This window comes from Gekko japonicus, unplaced genomic scaffold (genome assembly GCF_001447785.1).
Source record: "Gekko japonicus isolate JY-2015 unplaced genomic scaffold, Gekko_japonicus_V1.1 scaffold1389, whole genome shotgun sequence".
In the NCBI taxonomy this organism is placed as follows: domain Eukaryota; kingdom Metazoa; phylum Chordata; class Lepidosauria; order Squamata; family Gekkonidae; genus Gekko; species Gekko japonicus.
Genome location: NW_015176492.1, coordinates 193,546 through 207,074, shown reverse-complemented (window position 1 = coordinate 207,074; position 13,529 = coordinate 193,546). Strand labels below are relative to the sequence as shown.

At 52.7% G+C, this 13,529-nt stretch overlaps 1 protein-coding gene across 1 annotated transcript in view; it reads left to right on the top strand.

Annotated features, from left to right (window-relative positions):
- CCDC97 (coiled-coil domain containing 97) overlaps nucleotides 1-5,329 on the top strand; it is a 9,168-nt gene extending 3,839 nt beyond the window's left edge. Inside the window, exons 3-4 of the mRNA XM_015427263.1 lie at nucleotides 3,518-3,647; nucleotides 4,676-5,329. Coding sequence (XP_015282749.1) covers nucleotides 3,518-3,647; nucleotides 4,676-4,790 — 245 coding nt within the window. The 3' untranslated portion in view covers nucleotides 4,791-5,329. The remainder of the gene's footprint in view (nucleotides 1-3,517; nucleotides 3,648-4,675) is intronic.
- Nucleotides 5,330-13,529: the final 8,200 nt, after the last annotated feature.

Sequence of the window (13,529 nt, the reverse complement as noted above, 5' to 3'; positions counted from 1 at the left end):
GTTTGATTCCCCAACTCTTCTACCTGCAGGCAGCTGGGTGACCTTGGGCCAGTCACAAGTTCTCTCAGAGCTGTTCTCTCAAGGGCAGTCCCCGGAAGAGCTCTCTCAGCCCCACCTACCTCACGGGATGTCTGTGGTGGGGCGGGGAAGGAGAATCAGTGTTCCCTCTAAGCTGTGGAGTCTTGTGAGCAAAAATTCTATTTTGTGAGCTACGGGCATTAAAGTTGTGAGTGAGCAGTCTGGCTACTGCATAAGTTAGTTTGCTCTGGAGCCATCCTCCCTGAGCGAAGACAAAAATGTGTGAGCTGGAGGCTAAAAATCTGGGCTAGCTCACACTAACTCAGCTTAGAGGGAACACTGAAGGAGATTGTAAGCCGCTCTGAGACTCCAAGTGAAGGGTAGGGTAATAATCCAATCTCACAGGGCGTCTGTTGGGGGGAGGGGAAGCCACGCTGAGACTCCTTTGGGTAGAGCCAGTTTGGTGTCCTGGTTAAGTGCGCGGAGTCTAATCTGGGAGAACCGGGTTTGATTCCCCACTCCTCCACTTGCAGCTGCTGGATCACCTTGGGCAAGCCGTAGTTCTGGCACAGCTGTTCTTGAAAAACAGCAGTTTCTGTCAGAGCTCTCTCAGCCCCACCCACCTCACAGGGTGTCTGTTGTGGGGAAGGGAAGGGAAAGGAGTTTGTCAGCCGCTCTGAGACTCCTTCGGGTAGTGAAGGGCCGGGTATAAATCCAATCTCTTCTTCTTAATCTGGGAGAGCCGGGTTTGATCCCCCACTCTTCCTCCACATGCAGCCAGCTGGCTGACCTTGGGTCAGTCACAAGTCCTCTCAGAGCTGTTCTCTCAAGGGCAGTCCTCGAGAGAGCTCTCTCAGCCCCACCGACCTCACAGGGCGTCTGTTGTGGGGAGGGGAAGGGAAAGGAGGTTGTGAGCCGCTCTGAGACTCCGAGTGAAGGGCAGGGTATAAATCCAGTCTCTTCTTCGCATATACAGCCCGTAGCCGGATGCGACACAGCGGCCTGCGGACCAAGGGTGGTGATCGCACATATGGACGTGAATTGGAATAGAGCAGAGTTTCTGGGACTCCCCCCTCCCGACGAACTGCTCTTTCCGAACTCCCCCAATCACACTGGGATGGTGGGGCAATGAGGGAATCAGCCATTCTCGATCGACACAGCACGTATCTCGAAAGCAGCCCTGGCCTCTCTCTCTCCCTGCCCTCCAAGGGCAGCCTCCTCCACAGTTGGAGAACCTCCACCGCAGGACTCCCCGGCCATTCTGAGGCTGCGGGCACCTTTGGAATTCTGACACGGCACGGTGGGCAGCAGCCACAAAACGGCTGCCATGAAACGGCTGCCTTAGGGGGTGGAGCCAGCGACAAAATGGCTGCGGCGGCTTCCCGTCAGTCACACACCCTTGTGTTGTGGTGGCAGCTGCTGCCAAAGCAACATTTTTGAAAACGATTGGCCGAGGCGACCAAATCTCTGGTGGCCAATCAGAGGCCTTTCTGGGCAAAACCCCCACCTGGCCCTGCCCACTTTCTAAAAAAAACACTTGGTGGGCTCCGGGAAAGGTGTTGGTAGACCCCTGCTCTGTTGTGAGCTAAAAATGAGCTTAGAGGTCTCTGCCCCAAGGGGCTTACAACCAGTGTTCCCTCTAAGCCTGAGTCTGAGCTAGCTCACAGTTTTTTAGCCTCCGGCTCACACCTTTTTGTCTTCGCTCAGGAAGGAGGGCTCCAGAGCAAACTAATTGATGCAGCGGCCAAATCGCTCGCTCACAACTTTAATGCCAGGAGCTCACAAAGTAGAATTTTTGCTCACAAGGCGCCACAGCTTAGAGCTGGGGTGTCAAACATGTGGCCCGGGGGCTGGATCAGACCCCCGGAGGGCTTCTACTATCAGGCCCGCAGTGGAACTGGCTGTCTTCCGCTTCTTCTTCCAGTTCTGCCGCTGCTGCGTCATCGTTGGTTTTCAGCTTACAGATTCACACCTGAACATCACACTCAGGATTGTAGCAGCACAGACATTTTGATGCAATAATTCAGAGCAAGAGGTGTCAGTTATCAGACACTGTTAAGTAAACAAAGTATCGCAAGAGTGCAGATGTTTTAAGCATGTTTTTATTTTAAGTTAAAAAATCTTTGTGTCTGTGTCCTTTATAAAGTTTATATCTTCACTACCTGGCATTGTATTTTATGACACGCGTAGCCCGGCCCAACAAGGTCTCATTTATGTCAGATACGGCCCTCATAACAAATGAGTTGGACACCCCTGGCTTAGAGGGAGCATTGCTTGCAACCCATTGGGGAAATTCACTGGCACAGGAGGTGGCAGCGGCTACAAGCATGGACGGCTTCAAAAGGGAATTGGATAAGCATCTGGAGCAGAGGTCCATCAGTGGCTATTAGCCACAAGGTATAGATAGGGGCTCTGGGGCAAGGGATGCTCTGTATTCTTGGTGCTGGGGTGGGGGGATCAACAGTGGGAGGGCTTCTAGTGTCCTGGCCCCACTGCTGGACCTCCTGATGGCCCCTGGTATTTCTGGCCACCGTGTGACACAGAGTGTTGGGCTGGATGGGCCTTTGGCCTGATCCACCATAAGAACATCTTATGTTCTTATGTTAACTGCAGCACCTATGTGCTGTCCCCGGAACAGGAGAGGAGAGTCGAGCACTGATAGGGGTCCCCATTTTCTGGAAAGGAGGAAGGTTCCGGTGACAAGAGCGGAGCACTGGGGGGAAGTTGAAGAAGTGTACAGAGCGGGTCGAGACAGGCGTCGGGTCCGGGGAGTGCGTTGGAGGGAAGCAGGTGGGACTGACGGCCGGGGACCCGGACTCTGGTCTTGCATTGTGGAGAATAACAGAGGTTTTGTGGGTCGGAGGGGATTCGGGGGGGGGGGGGCCGAGAATCAGGGTCTGAGCTCCTCTCCAGTTCCAGGGAGGTCACTGCCACAGGAGGTGGTGGCGGCTACAAGCATGGACGGCTTCAAAAGGGAATTAGATAAGCATATGGAGCAGAGGTCCATCAGTGGCTATTAGCCACAAGGTATAGATAGGTATAGATAGGAGCTGCGGTGGCTCAAGTGGTTAAGACGCTGAACTGCAGGCTGTGGAAGGTCGGTAGTTCAGCAGGTGCGCCTTGGTGTTTAGTCATGCCGGCCACATGACCACGGAAACGTCTTCGGACAGCGCTGGCTCTTCGGCTTTGAAACGGAGATGAGCACCGCAACCCTAGAGTCGGATTCGACTGGCTTTCGAGCAAGGGAACCTTTACCTTTACTTTATAGATAGGGGCTCTGGGGCAAGTGATGCTCTGTATTCTTGTTGTTTGGGGGGGGGTCAACAGTGGGAGGGCTTCTAACGTCCTGGCCCCACTGGTGGACCTCCTGATGGCACCTGGTATTTTTGGCCACTGTGTGATGCAGAGTGTTGGGCTGGATGGGCCATTGGCCTGATCCAACACTGGCGTCTCTTATGTTCTTATGTCACTCAGCACCTTTGCGCGTGTTCTTTTCCAGCCATGGCGTCCAACTCCGGCACGGACGACTGGGTGCCCGACACAGAGGAGAAGGCCTTCCTGCGGGAGGAGTTCACCAGCCGCATGTACCAGCGATTCCTCGATGGCAAAGACCGGGATTTTGACTACAGGTAAGGCAGGGACTCGCGGGGCGCCGCCAGCAGGGCTCTTTTTGTAGAAAAACTCATTAGCATAACAGGCCACACCCAACAGCAGGAACTCATTAGCATATTAGGCCACACCCCTGATAGCACAGCTCATTGGCATATTAGGCCACACACCCCACGTTACCAGAAGTGTGGTCATCCGGCCACACCCACCTTTTGCTTCTTATTCTGTTTACTTTGTTGTCAAGACCCAGGGCTTTTTTTGTAGCAGGAACTCCTTTGCATGTTTGGCCACACACCCCTAATGTAGCCAATCCTAATGAGTTTCTGCTGTTAGGTGTGGCCTGTTATGCTAATGAGTTCCTGCTGGGTGTGGCCAACTCAGGAGGCAGCCGGAACTCCGTTCCTGTGCGTTCCTGCCCAAAAAGAGCCCTGCGGCCGCCAGTGTTCCCGCTAAGCCGAGTTAGGGTGAGCCGGCTTACAGTTTTTTAGCCTCCGGGTCACACATTTTTGTCTTGGTTCAGGAAGGAGGGCTCCAGAGCAAACGAATTTCAGCAGCAGCCAAATCACTCGCTCACAACTTTAGTGCCAGGAGCTCACCAAGTAGAATTTTGGCTCACAAGACTCCACAGGTTAGAGGGAGCTTTCACTCGCCACAGCTCACCGTTCTGCCAGGCATCCGTCACCGGATCGCTCGGCCACCGAACACGTGAGCCGGCTGCCCAGGAACTCTTTGGCGACACAGCCAGCGTGGAAGCCCCCTCCCGCCTCCCCTCCTAGCTGCGGGGCATTGCTGCGGGACTCTAAGCTGTGGAGTGTTCTGCGCAAGAACCCCACTTTGTGAGCTACCGGCATTAAAATTGCGAGCGCACGGTTTAGCTACTGCATAAATTAGTCTGCTCTGGAGCCATGGACTAAAATGTGTGAGCCGGAGGCTAAAAAAACTGTGCACTAGCTCACACTAACTCAGCTTAGAGGGGACGCTGATTGGGTGTACTCTTGGAGTTTAAAAAAACACACAACCAATTTATGCCCTGGGCCTTCTCCTATAGCGAGGTGGACGAGAACCCGGACTTCGACAACCTGGATATCGTGTCCCGGGACGAAGAGGAGCGCTATTTCGACGGGGAGGAACCGGAGGAGGCCGATTCGATGGAAGCCGAGTAGAGGGATTGGCAGCCTGAGACCGTGGCCCCGACGTGGAGGTGAGGGGCCCACCGGGACGTAACAGGGGGGGCCACACTCGGGTCTCTCTAGCCAGTTTGCGCAACGTTGTTCCCCGTGAGTCGGGCGGCAGTGCCGGACAGGGCTCGGAAGGGCAGATCCGGATTGTGGGGAGGGATATGGTGGCAAACGCTCGTCTGTAGTGTCTGTAGCGTCTTCTGTACCCCAAGAGCAGCCAGCCCTGGAGTTCCTTTCCAAGCTACTCCCTTGGGGCTAACAGGACGACGGCTGTCCGCCTCCCGGGACGTCTCTCGCCTCTTGCCCAGGAACATTCCCGCCACGGAGAAGATGTGCCCTTTAAGGGGGATTGGCCTCTTCCCCACCTTTCCCTCCCCCAGCGCCGATCCCTCCGTGGCCTGTAACCAAAGGAGGCAGGGATGGATCCCATCTGGGGAGTCGGGACTGTCAGCAGAATCCAGTGGAAAAAATTCTTGCAGGTGTTTTGAGGCCGAAAATAAATAATCTTTTGGGCGATTGCTAGAAGCCTCAGAAGCGTGTGTGTGTGTGTGTTTGCGTGTTCGGGACGAGAAGGGGGATCCAGAGCATCTGGAAATGGCGTGTCGTCTTTTTAAACTTGTCTATCCCAGTGAACCTAGGCAAGTGACCGCGTGAAAGGCAGTTTTACACCCGGTCTTAACTGCTGGTCCTTCCGACGCACTAGTGCCTGCCCTGGTAAGCAGGTGGCTCTTGGATTGGAGCGCTTTTTTTTTTTACTTTTATTTTTGCTTTTCAGTAGACATTACATCTTCACAGATTACATATATTTTCAGAGTCTATCCTTCCTCCAAATTTGTAACCCAGTTATATACCCTTGACCATCTTTTACTTTGTACCTTTTTGTTTTTATCTTGTAACATTAAACTCAAATCGTCCATTTGTGCGAGATCTAACAATTTTAACATTAGGTCCTCTTTTGTAGGTAACTTTTCTAATTTCCAGTTTTTTGCCAATAACATTCTTGCAGCCGTTATTATATACGTTATTAAGTATACGTCTTTAGAATTATATCCATTTGGTATCAGATCTCAGGTATTAAGGTAAGATTCAAATCTAAAATTTCTTGTATTACTTTGCGTATCATTTTCCAATAGTTTTGCACCTTCTTACATTTCCACCACATGTGGTAATAGGTCCCCACATTTGCTTTACATTTCCAACATAAATTGGATGCATTACTATTACACTTCGCTATTTTATTCGGGGACCAATACCATCTGTGGAACATTTTAGATACATTCTCCTTATATGCTACAGCTCTCATATATCTTACGGATTTCCATATTTTAGCCCATTTGCTAGCCAAATGGCTCTATTATTCTAATAAAGATGGGGAATTATAATTATTAATATGCAATTGGCTTATTTATAGGATCAGACCTGTGTATACCAGAGTTAGAATCCCCAAGAACCCGGGAACAGATACAGAAACTGTGTGGCTAAAATAATGATTTCTTTACTAAACATTCTCAAGCATACAAACAATATTCAAACACTCACACACACAATATAGAACTATAAGGAAGCAGAGCTGATTGATAGCTTGTAGAGATAGCTTATAGAGGGGTGATACAACCAAGGTTCCCTCTAAACTGTGGAGTCCTGTGAGCAAAAATTCTACTTTGTGAGCTACTGGCATTAAAGTTGTGAGAGAGCGATTTGGCTCCTGCATTGAGTGTGCTCTGGAGCCCTCCTTCCTGAGCGAAGGCAAAAATGTGTGAGCCGGAGGCTAAAAAGCTGTGAGCAAGCTCACACTAACTCAGCTTAGAGGGAACACTGGATACAACCTGTCCAGATGTTCAGAGGTCCATGGATTGTGGCCTAAACTCAGAGAGCTTAGGGGTGGACTGCCATTTTGATTATGGCAGAAAACACACGGTCTGAGGCCATGTTTACGCTGGGATATACCCACTGGAAGACAGTGCAGACCAATGGGCGGTCCTGGGGGCTGGTCTCAGGTGAGAACAAGAGATTTCCTGGACCAATGATGAGTCCCAGGGGTGTGTGGCTTCAGGATGGGCAAGGCCTGGATGTGGCCAATGAGCTCTCAGAGGGGCGGAGTCTGGATTTAACAATAGAAGCCAGGTGCTGGGTGGCTAGTTGAATGGATTAAAGGTAAAGGTTCCCTTGCTCGAAAGCCAGTCGAGTCCGACTCTAGGGTTGCGGTGCCCATCTCCGTTTCAAAGCCGAAGAGCCAGCGCTGTCCGAAGACGTTTCTGCGGTCATGTGGCTGGCATGACTAGACACCAAGGCGCATGGAACGCTGTTACTTTGAATGGATTATCTGACCACTAATGGTCCTGGCCAGGGTAAACAAAAGGTGGGAGACGTCCCTGATTAGCGTCAGGAAGGATCGTGAATAATTTGAATGCTTGATTGATTTATCCCAGTATCTTGAGGGACAGAGTAGAAAAGACAAGTACTCAGACAAAGCATTAAATAGACTTTAGAAATGTAGATACTTTACCTGCTAGAACTCATTGTTATTCCATAAACATAATCTCTGCTGGGTGGAGGGGGAAGACTGGAGGCTTGCTCTGAGGTTTCCTGTCACCTGAAAATAGAGACCCCTTTTTCAGAGCTGTGGCTAGCTCTGTGTTTCAGAACCAAGAGTGCCTTCCTTGGCCTGAGTTCTGTGGGTCTCTGGGTCAGGTTAGAAGTGGGGTGCCCTTGCTATTGGGGCTACCCAAGAGTAAAAGGCAGCGCCTCTGGCAACACATTGGTCTATCTCTATATTTCCCCCCAGATCTTTCATCCAAGATATCATTACTTCTTTAATATTTTCATCTAATTCAAAGTCATCTACTAGGAAGCCATAAAGTTTCTGAATTAATTTATCGTTTGAGGATAGCCAGATTTTATCCAGTTCATTTTTCCCATCTTCAAAACCTCTCACTAAATCTATACTATACCTATCTCGTATTATAGCATGTTCCCACCATGATAAGTTATTTTCTCGTGCCAATTTCTCTTCAGTTTTTAACTTGTTTTTCCCCCCAGTAGAGCATCATAATTTCTTTTTCTGCTCGGTGAAATAAGCAAAGGTTTTGTAAACGCTTCTAGGGGAGAAACCCATCTGGGTGTTTTTCTATAGAATCTCACCTTTATCTCATTCCAAATTTTATTTAGTGCCCCTCTTAAAATTGGAGTGTATTTTCTCTTTACCGTACCATACGTATGGATCGGAACCCTTTTTAACTGGAGATGCCAGGGATTGGATCATAGAATCCCAGAGTTGGAAGGGGTCCTACGGGCCATCCATCTAGTCCAACCCCCTGCTCAATGCAGGATCAGCCTAGAGCAGTGGTGGCGAACCTATGGCACGGGTGCCAGAGGAGGCACTCAGAGCCCTCTCTGTGGGCACGCGTGCCATCACCCCAGCCAGGCCCAGACCATCATTAAAGTGTCGAATTCTCTGCCAAATAATTTTAAGTAAATGAAAGCATTTGGGATTGCTTTCCTTACTTTGTTGGGATCATCTTCAGTTAATGTATGAGCTGTTTTTTCTAAAGTAAAACCTCAGGATTCAGGTTAAATGGCCGTGTTGGCACTTTGCGATCAATAAGTGGGTTTTGGGTCGCAGTTTGGGCACTCGGTCTCTAAAAGGTCCGCCATCACTGTCCTAGAGCATCCCTGACAAGGGTTTGTCCAGCCGCTGCTTGAAGACTGCCAGGGAGGGGGAGCTCACCACCTCCCGAGGCAGCCGGTTCCACTGTGGCTCAACCTTCCCGCCCTTAATTCAAACCCATCATTGCGAGTCCTCTCCTCTGCTGCCCACAGGAACAGCTCCCTGCCCTCCTCTAAGTGACGGCCCTTCAAAGACTTCAAGAGAGCCGTCCTGTCCCCCCACCCAGCCTCCTCTTCTCCAGACTGAACATTCCCAAGTCCCTCGGCCTTTCCTGGCAGGGCTTTTGGCTCTCCAGGCCCCCGATAATGAAGGGCGGGGTATAAATCCAATCTCCTCCTCCTCCTTTCGTGCATTTCGGCACCTCTTTTGTGGTGTGCTCCACCCAGGCCCGTAGCCAGGATTTTTAAAGTCAGGGGGCATTTAAATTTCTTAGGGGGGCACGGGCTAATCAAATTAAAGGAACGCCTGGCTCCTTCACTGCACCTGCGTCTGCTCGGGGGCCCTGGGCTGGATGGGAAGGGGGGGGCTTGACAGTAAGTCAGGGGGCCTAGCCCCGAGTTGCCCCCACTATAGCTACGGGCCTGGCTCTTATGTTCTTCCCCTTTCCTTGTCAAATCTCGGAATGAGGTGGGTATTTTGTATACAGTGTTAGGATTCCAGAGGTGCCCCCCGGGCTCGAAAGGCCGCGGCCCCGATCTTATTTATTTTTATTTTATTTATATTTCGATTTCTATATCGCTCATAACCCCTAACGGGTCTCAGAGCGGTTTACGATGAACTACTTGCGCAGTTGAATGCCTAGCTAGGGCCACAATTTCCGCGGGGAGGGGGTTCCCTACCAGCACCCATGCGGCGTATCTTATTCCCTCTCCGGCGGGCCTCGTTGTTCCTGACGACTCGGACGACTTCGGACGACTGGCGACCATCTCCGGGCAGGCTCTGGTGACTCCCGTTGGTGCGCAGTTGCTTCGGGGCGCAGCTTCCAGCTATGCGTCCCATCGGGCTCCTGCCGTGCTGCGTCCCCTCGTTGCTGCGTCAACCCGGCTCCGCTTCCACCACTCGATCTGGTCGCCGCCTCCTGGGATTGCCGCTGCTCCGCCGCTGCTCCGCCGCCATTACTCTCGCCGCTCCGCCTGCCACCACTGCCGCCATCGACTGCACTCCTGGCAGGAACCAGGAGGAGGGTGCCCCCCTGCCACCTAGGGCAGGTACCCATTTGTCTACTTGTTATTACTTTCGAGCCGCTGGGTTGGCGGGAGCTGGGACTGGGGCCCGGGGCTCAACCCGGCCGCGGTGGGGATTCGAACAGCCATTGTGGCTGTTCGCTATTGATGTTACCTGCAGGCGTCGTACTGCCTGCACCACTGCTCCCTCAGATCTGAGGTGTGGTGGTCAGCGGGGGGAGCGGAAAGGGCCCCCCCCGGCATGAAGCGAGGGGCGGGGCGAGGGGCCGGACTCCTGGGTTCCGTGAGAAGGGAAGTCAGGCCTCTGAAGCGCAGGGGGAGGGTCAGATGCCACGCCCCCTGGTTTGGGGGGAAACCGGAGCGTGTGTAGAGCAGGGGCTTCCAGACCCTCGCTGCGATCTGCCCGAGAACGCTGTGGTTGGGGGGTGCTGAGGATGTGCTTCCAGCTCACGGGGGGGGGGGATGTCTCCAGGTGCCATCTGTTTCCTCTAAACTCTCTCCCCAACCACAGTGGGAACGCATCCCATTAACAGGCAGAGAGTGCTCCCTCGTGACGCTCAGTTCCAGTATGGCCCCGCCTGGACTTTCTGTAGCCAGCAGGGGGCAGCAGATAACAAGCCGAGAGCAGGACTCCCGGGGATCTTTCTCCAGCTGCCGGAAAAGAAGAAGAGATTGGATTTATACCCCGCCCTTCACTCAGAGTCTCCGAGCAGTTTACAGTCCCCTTTCCCGTCCCCTCCCCACAGCAGACACCCTGTGAGGCAGGTGGGGCTGAGAGAGCTGTCTCGAAGACTGCCCTTGAGAGAACAGCTCCGAGAGAACTTGTGACTGGCCCAAGGTCATCCAGCAGCCGCATGTGGAGGAGTTGGGGGAATCAAACCCAGTCCTCCCAGATTAGAGTCCACGCATTTAAAGACTGCACAACACTGTAGTGGGTGTAAGGTCTGGTCAGTGACTGGAGATGGGGATTGCATGGGAAGTCATTTCCCTTGCAATTCTGTGAGCTCCGTTGATACCTGGGGGATTTCTCCTTCCCTCTCTCCTGTCGATCTTTGTGCATCCGGGGAATCCTAGCAAGGAATCAACCAGCGCTGCCTTCTCGGGATTCTGATCGGTCCCACTCTGGAAAACAGAGACAACAAGATTGTGACCGGCTGCATTTCCCAAGCATTTCCTGGATTCTCCCAAGGTGCTCCGCCGGACATAGCTCGCTCCTGAGGCCTTGATTCTGTGCCATCTTCTGTATAGAAGAAGAGATTGGATTTATACCCTGCCCTTCACGACCCAAAGGAGTCTCAGAGCGGCTGACAAACTCCTTTCCCTTTCCCCTCCCCACAACAGACGCCCTGTGAGGTAAAAGAAGAAGAAAAAGAAGAGATGGGATTTATACCCTGCCCTTCACGACCCAAAGGAGTCTCAGAGCGGCTGACAAACTCCTTTCCCTTTCCCCTCCCCACAACAGACGCCCTGTGAGGTAAAAGAAGAAGAAAAAGAAGAGATGGGATTTATACCCTGCCCTTCACGACCCAAAGGAGTCTCAGAGCGGCTGACAAACTCCTTTCCCTTTCCCCTCCCCACAACAGACGCCCTGTGAGGTAAAAGAAGAAGAAAAAGAAGAGATGGGATTTATACCCTGCCCTTCACGACCCAAAGGAGTCTCAGAGCGGCTGACAAACTCCTTTCCCTTTCCCCTCCCCACAACAGACGCCCTGTGAGGTAAAAGAAGAAGAAAAAGAAGAGATGGGATTTATACCCTGCCCTTCACGACCCAAAGGAGTCTCAGAGCGGCTGACAAACTCCTTTCCCTTTCCCCTCCCCACAACAGACGCCCTGTGAGGTAAAAGAAGAAGAAAAAGAAGAGATGGGATTTATACCCTGCCCTTCACGACCCAAAGGAGTCTCAGAGCGGCTGACAAACTCCTTTCCCTTTCCCCTCCCCACAACAGACGCCCTGTGAGGTAAAAGAAGAAGAAAAAGAAGAGATGGGATTTATACCCTGCCCTTCACGACCCAAAGGAGTCTCAGAGCGGCTGACAAACTCCTTTCCCTTTCCCCTCCCCACAACAGACGCCCTGTGAGGTAAAAGAAGAAGAAAAAGAAGAGATGGGATTTATACCCTGCCCTTCACGACCCAAAGGAGTCTCAGAGCGGCTTATAATCTTCTTTCCCCTCCCCTCCCCCACCAGACACCCCGTGAGGGAGGTGGGGCTGAAAGATCTTGTTCCAGAACTGCTTCTGAGAGAATAGCTCTGAGAGAACTCGTGACTGACCCAAGGTCACACCGGCAACTGCATGTGGAGGGGTGGGGAATCAAACCCGGTTCTCCCAGATTAGAGTCCGCGCTCCTAACCACTGCACCCAACTGGCTCTCTAGGGTACATTACCTCATATGAACACACGAAGTTGCCTTGTACTGAATCAGATTATCGGTCTGTCAGGGTCAGTATTGTCTGCTCAGACTGGCAGCCGCTCCCCAGGGTCTCAGGCGGAGGTCTTTCCCATCCCCTCCTGCCTGGTCCTTTCAGCTGGAGGTGCCGGGGATTGAACCTGGGACTTTCTGCATGCCAAGCAGAGGCTCTGCCACTGAGCTACAGCCCCACTTCATGGCTCTCCAGGGTCTCAGGTGGAGGTCTTTTCCATCCACTCCTGCCTGGTCCTTTTAACTGGAGGTGCCGGGGATCGAACCTGGGACCTTCCGCGTGCCAAGCAGAGGCTCTTCCACTGAGCCACAGCCCCACTTCATGGCTCTCCAGGGTCTCAGGCGAAGGTCTTTCCCATCCCCTCCTGCCTGGTCCTTTCAACTGGAGATGCCGGGGATCGAACCTGGGACCTTCTGCACGCCAAGCCAGAGGCTTTGCCACAGAGCCACAGCCCCATCTTTCTCAAATCACAAAGGGCCTCAGTTGTGGATGGTAGAGTGGTGTAGTTCCCCCCCCCCCCAGTGCTGTTTATCTCTAGGGAAAAAGGTGTAGACTTACTGCCTGGCACGTGGGCATGGAAAGTTCATCTCTTCAGCTGATCTTGAAAGACTCCCGTCTCCTGAAGAAGAAAGGCCAGGAATTCGTTCGGGATTGGGCCCCTATGGGAAAAGATGTAGATCTTGCCATCAGAAGATGTGGTGTGCCCACCCTTCCTGCTGCCCAGCATAGGCTGTGCCACTGTGACGCATTTAAATGCTTATGGGCCTGTTCTCTGCAGAAACTGAAAGTGGTAGCGACGGAATGCCAGCAAATGGCGCAGATCCTGTGAGGGAAGTGAGAGGACCGCTTGACTGGAGTAAATCCAGTTCACGCAAGGTCTAGAGGGAGAAGATTTGGAGGCTGGGGGGGGGGCAGTAGCCACGAAGGCACGAGGCCGAAGGGGCGAAAAGGGGGGTCAAAGGTCACACGATGGTTTCAAAGGAACCACCCGGCTATTGGGCTTCAGGGCCATCGTCTTTGCACGAATTATACAGTGAATGAGTTGCTCCCGGCAAAACAGAGTTTTCTTCCTGCAAAGCAAGGGAGATGAATAGGGATTTTGGGGGGGGGGGCGGGTGCGAGGGGGGGGGAGGATGCAAAGATGAGAGACGCTGGTGTGCGTCACGCGTATGGTGTGAGAGTTGCCGGTGGAACATCAGCCGCCTCCCACCCAACCCCTCCAGTTATTCTCCCCGTATTTTTCATCGCCACCCCCTTCTGGAGGACACGGTTTCCGTGCGTCGGCTTTGCCAGAGAGCTCCCCCGCGAGTCCCTGACTCACCTCCACCTCCAGCGTGGGGATTTCCATGGGAAGCCTGGCTGCCTTCCTCCTTTGGCAGAGGCTCCGGGGCTATTTTTCTGAACGCTCTGAGACGCTCTCTCTCTCTCTCTCTCGCCTTTCAGGCGTGATGAG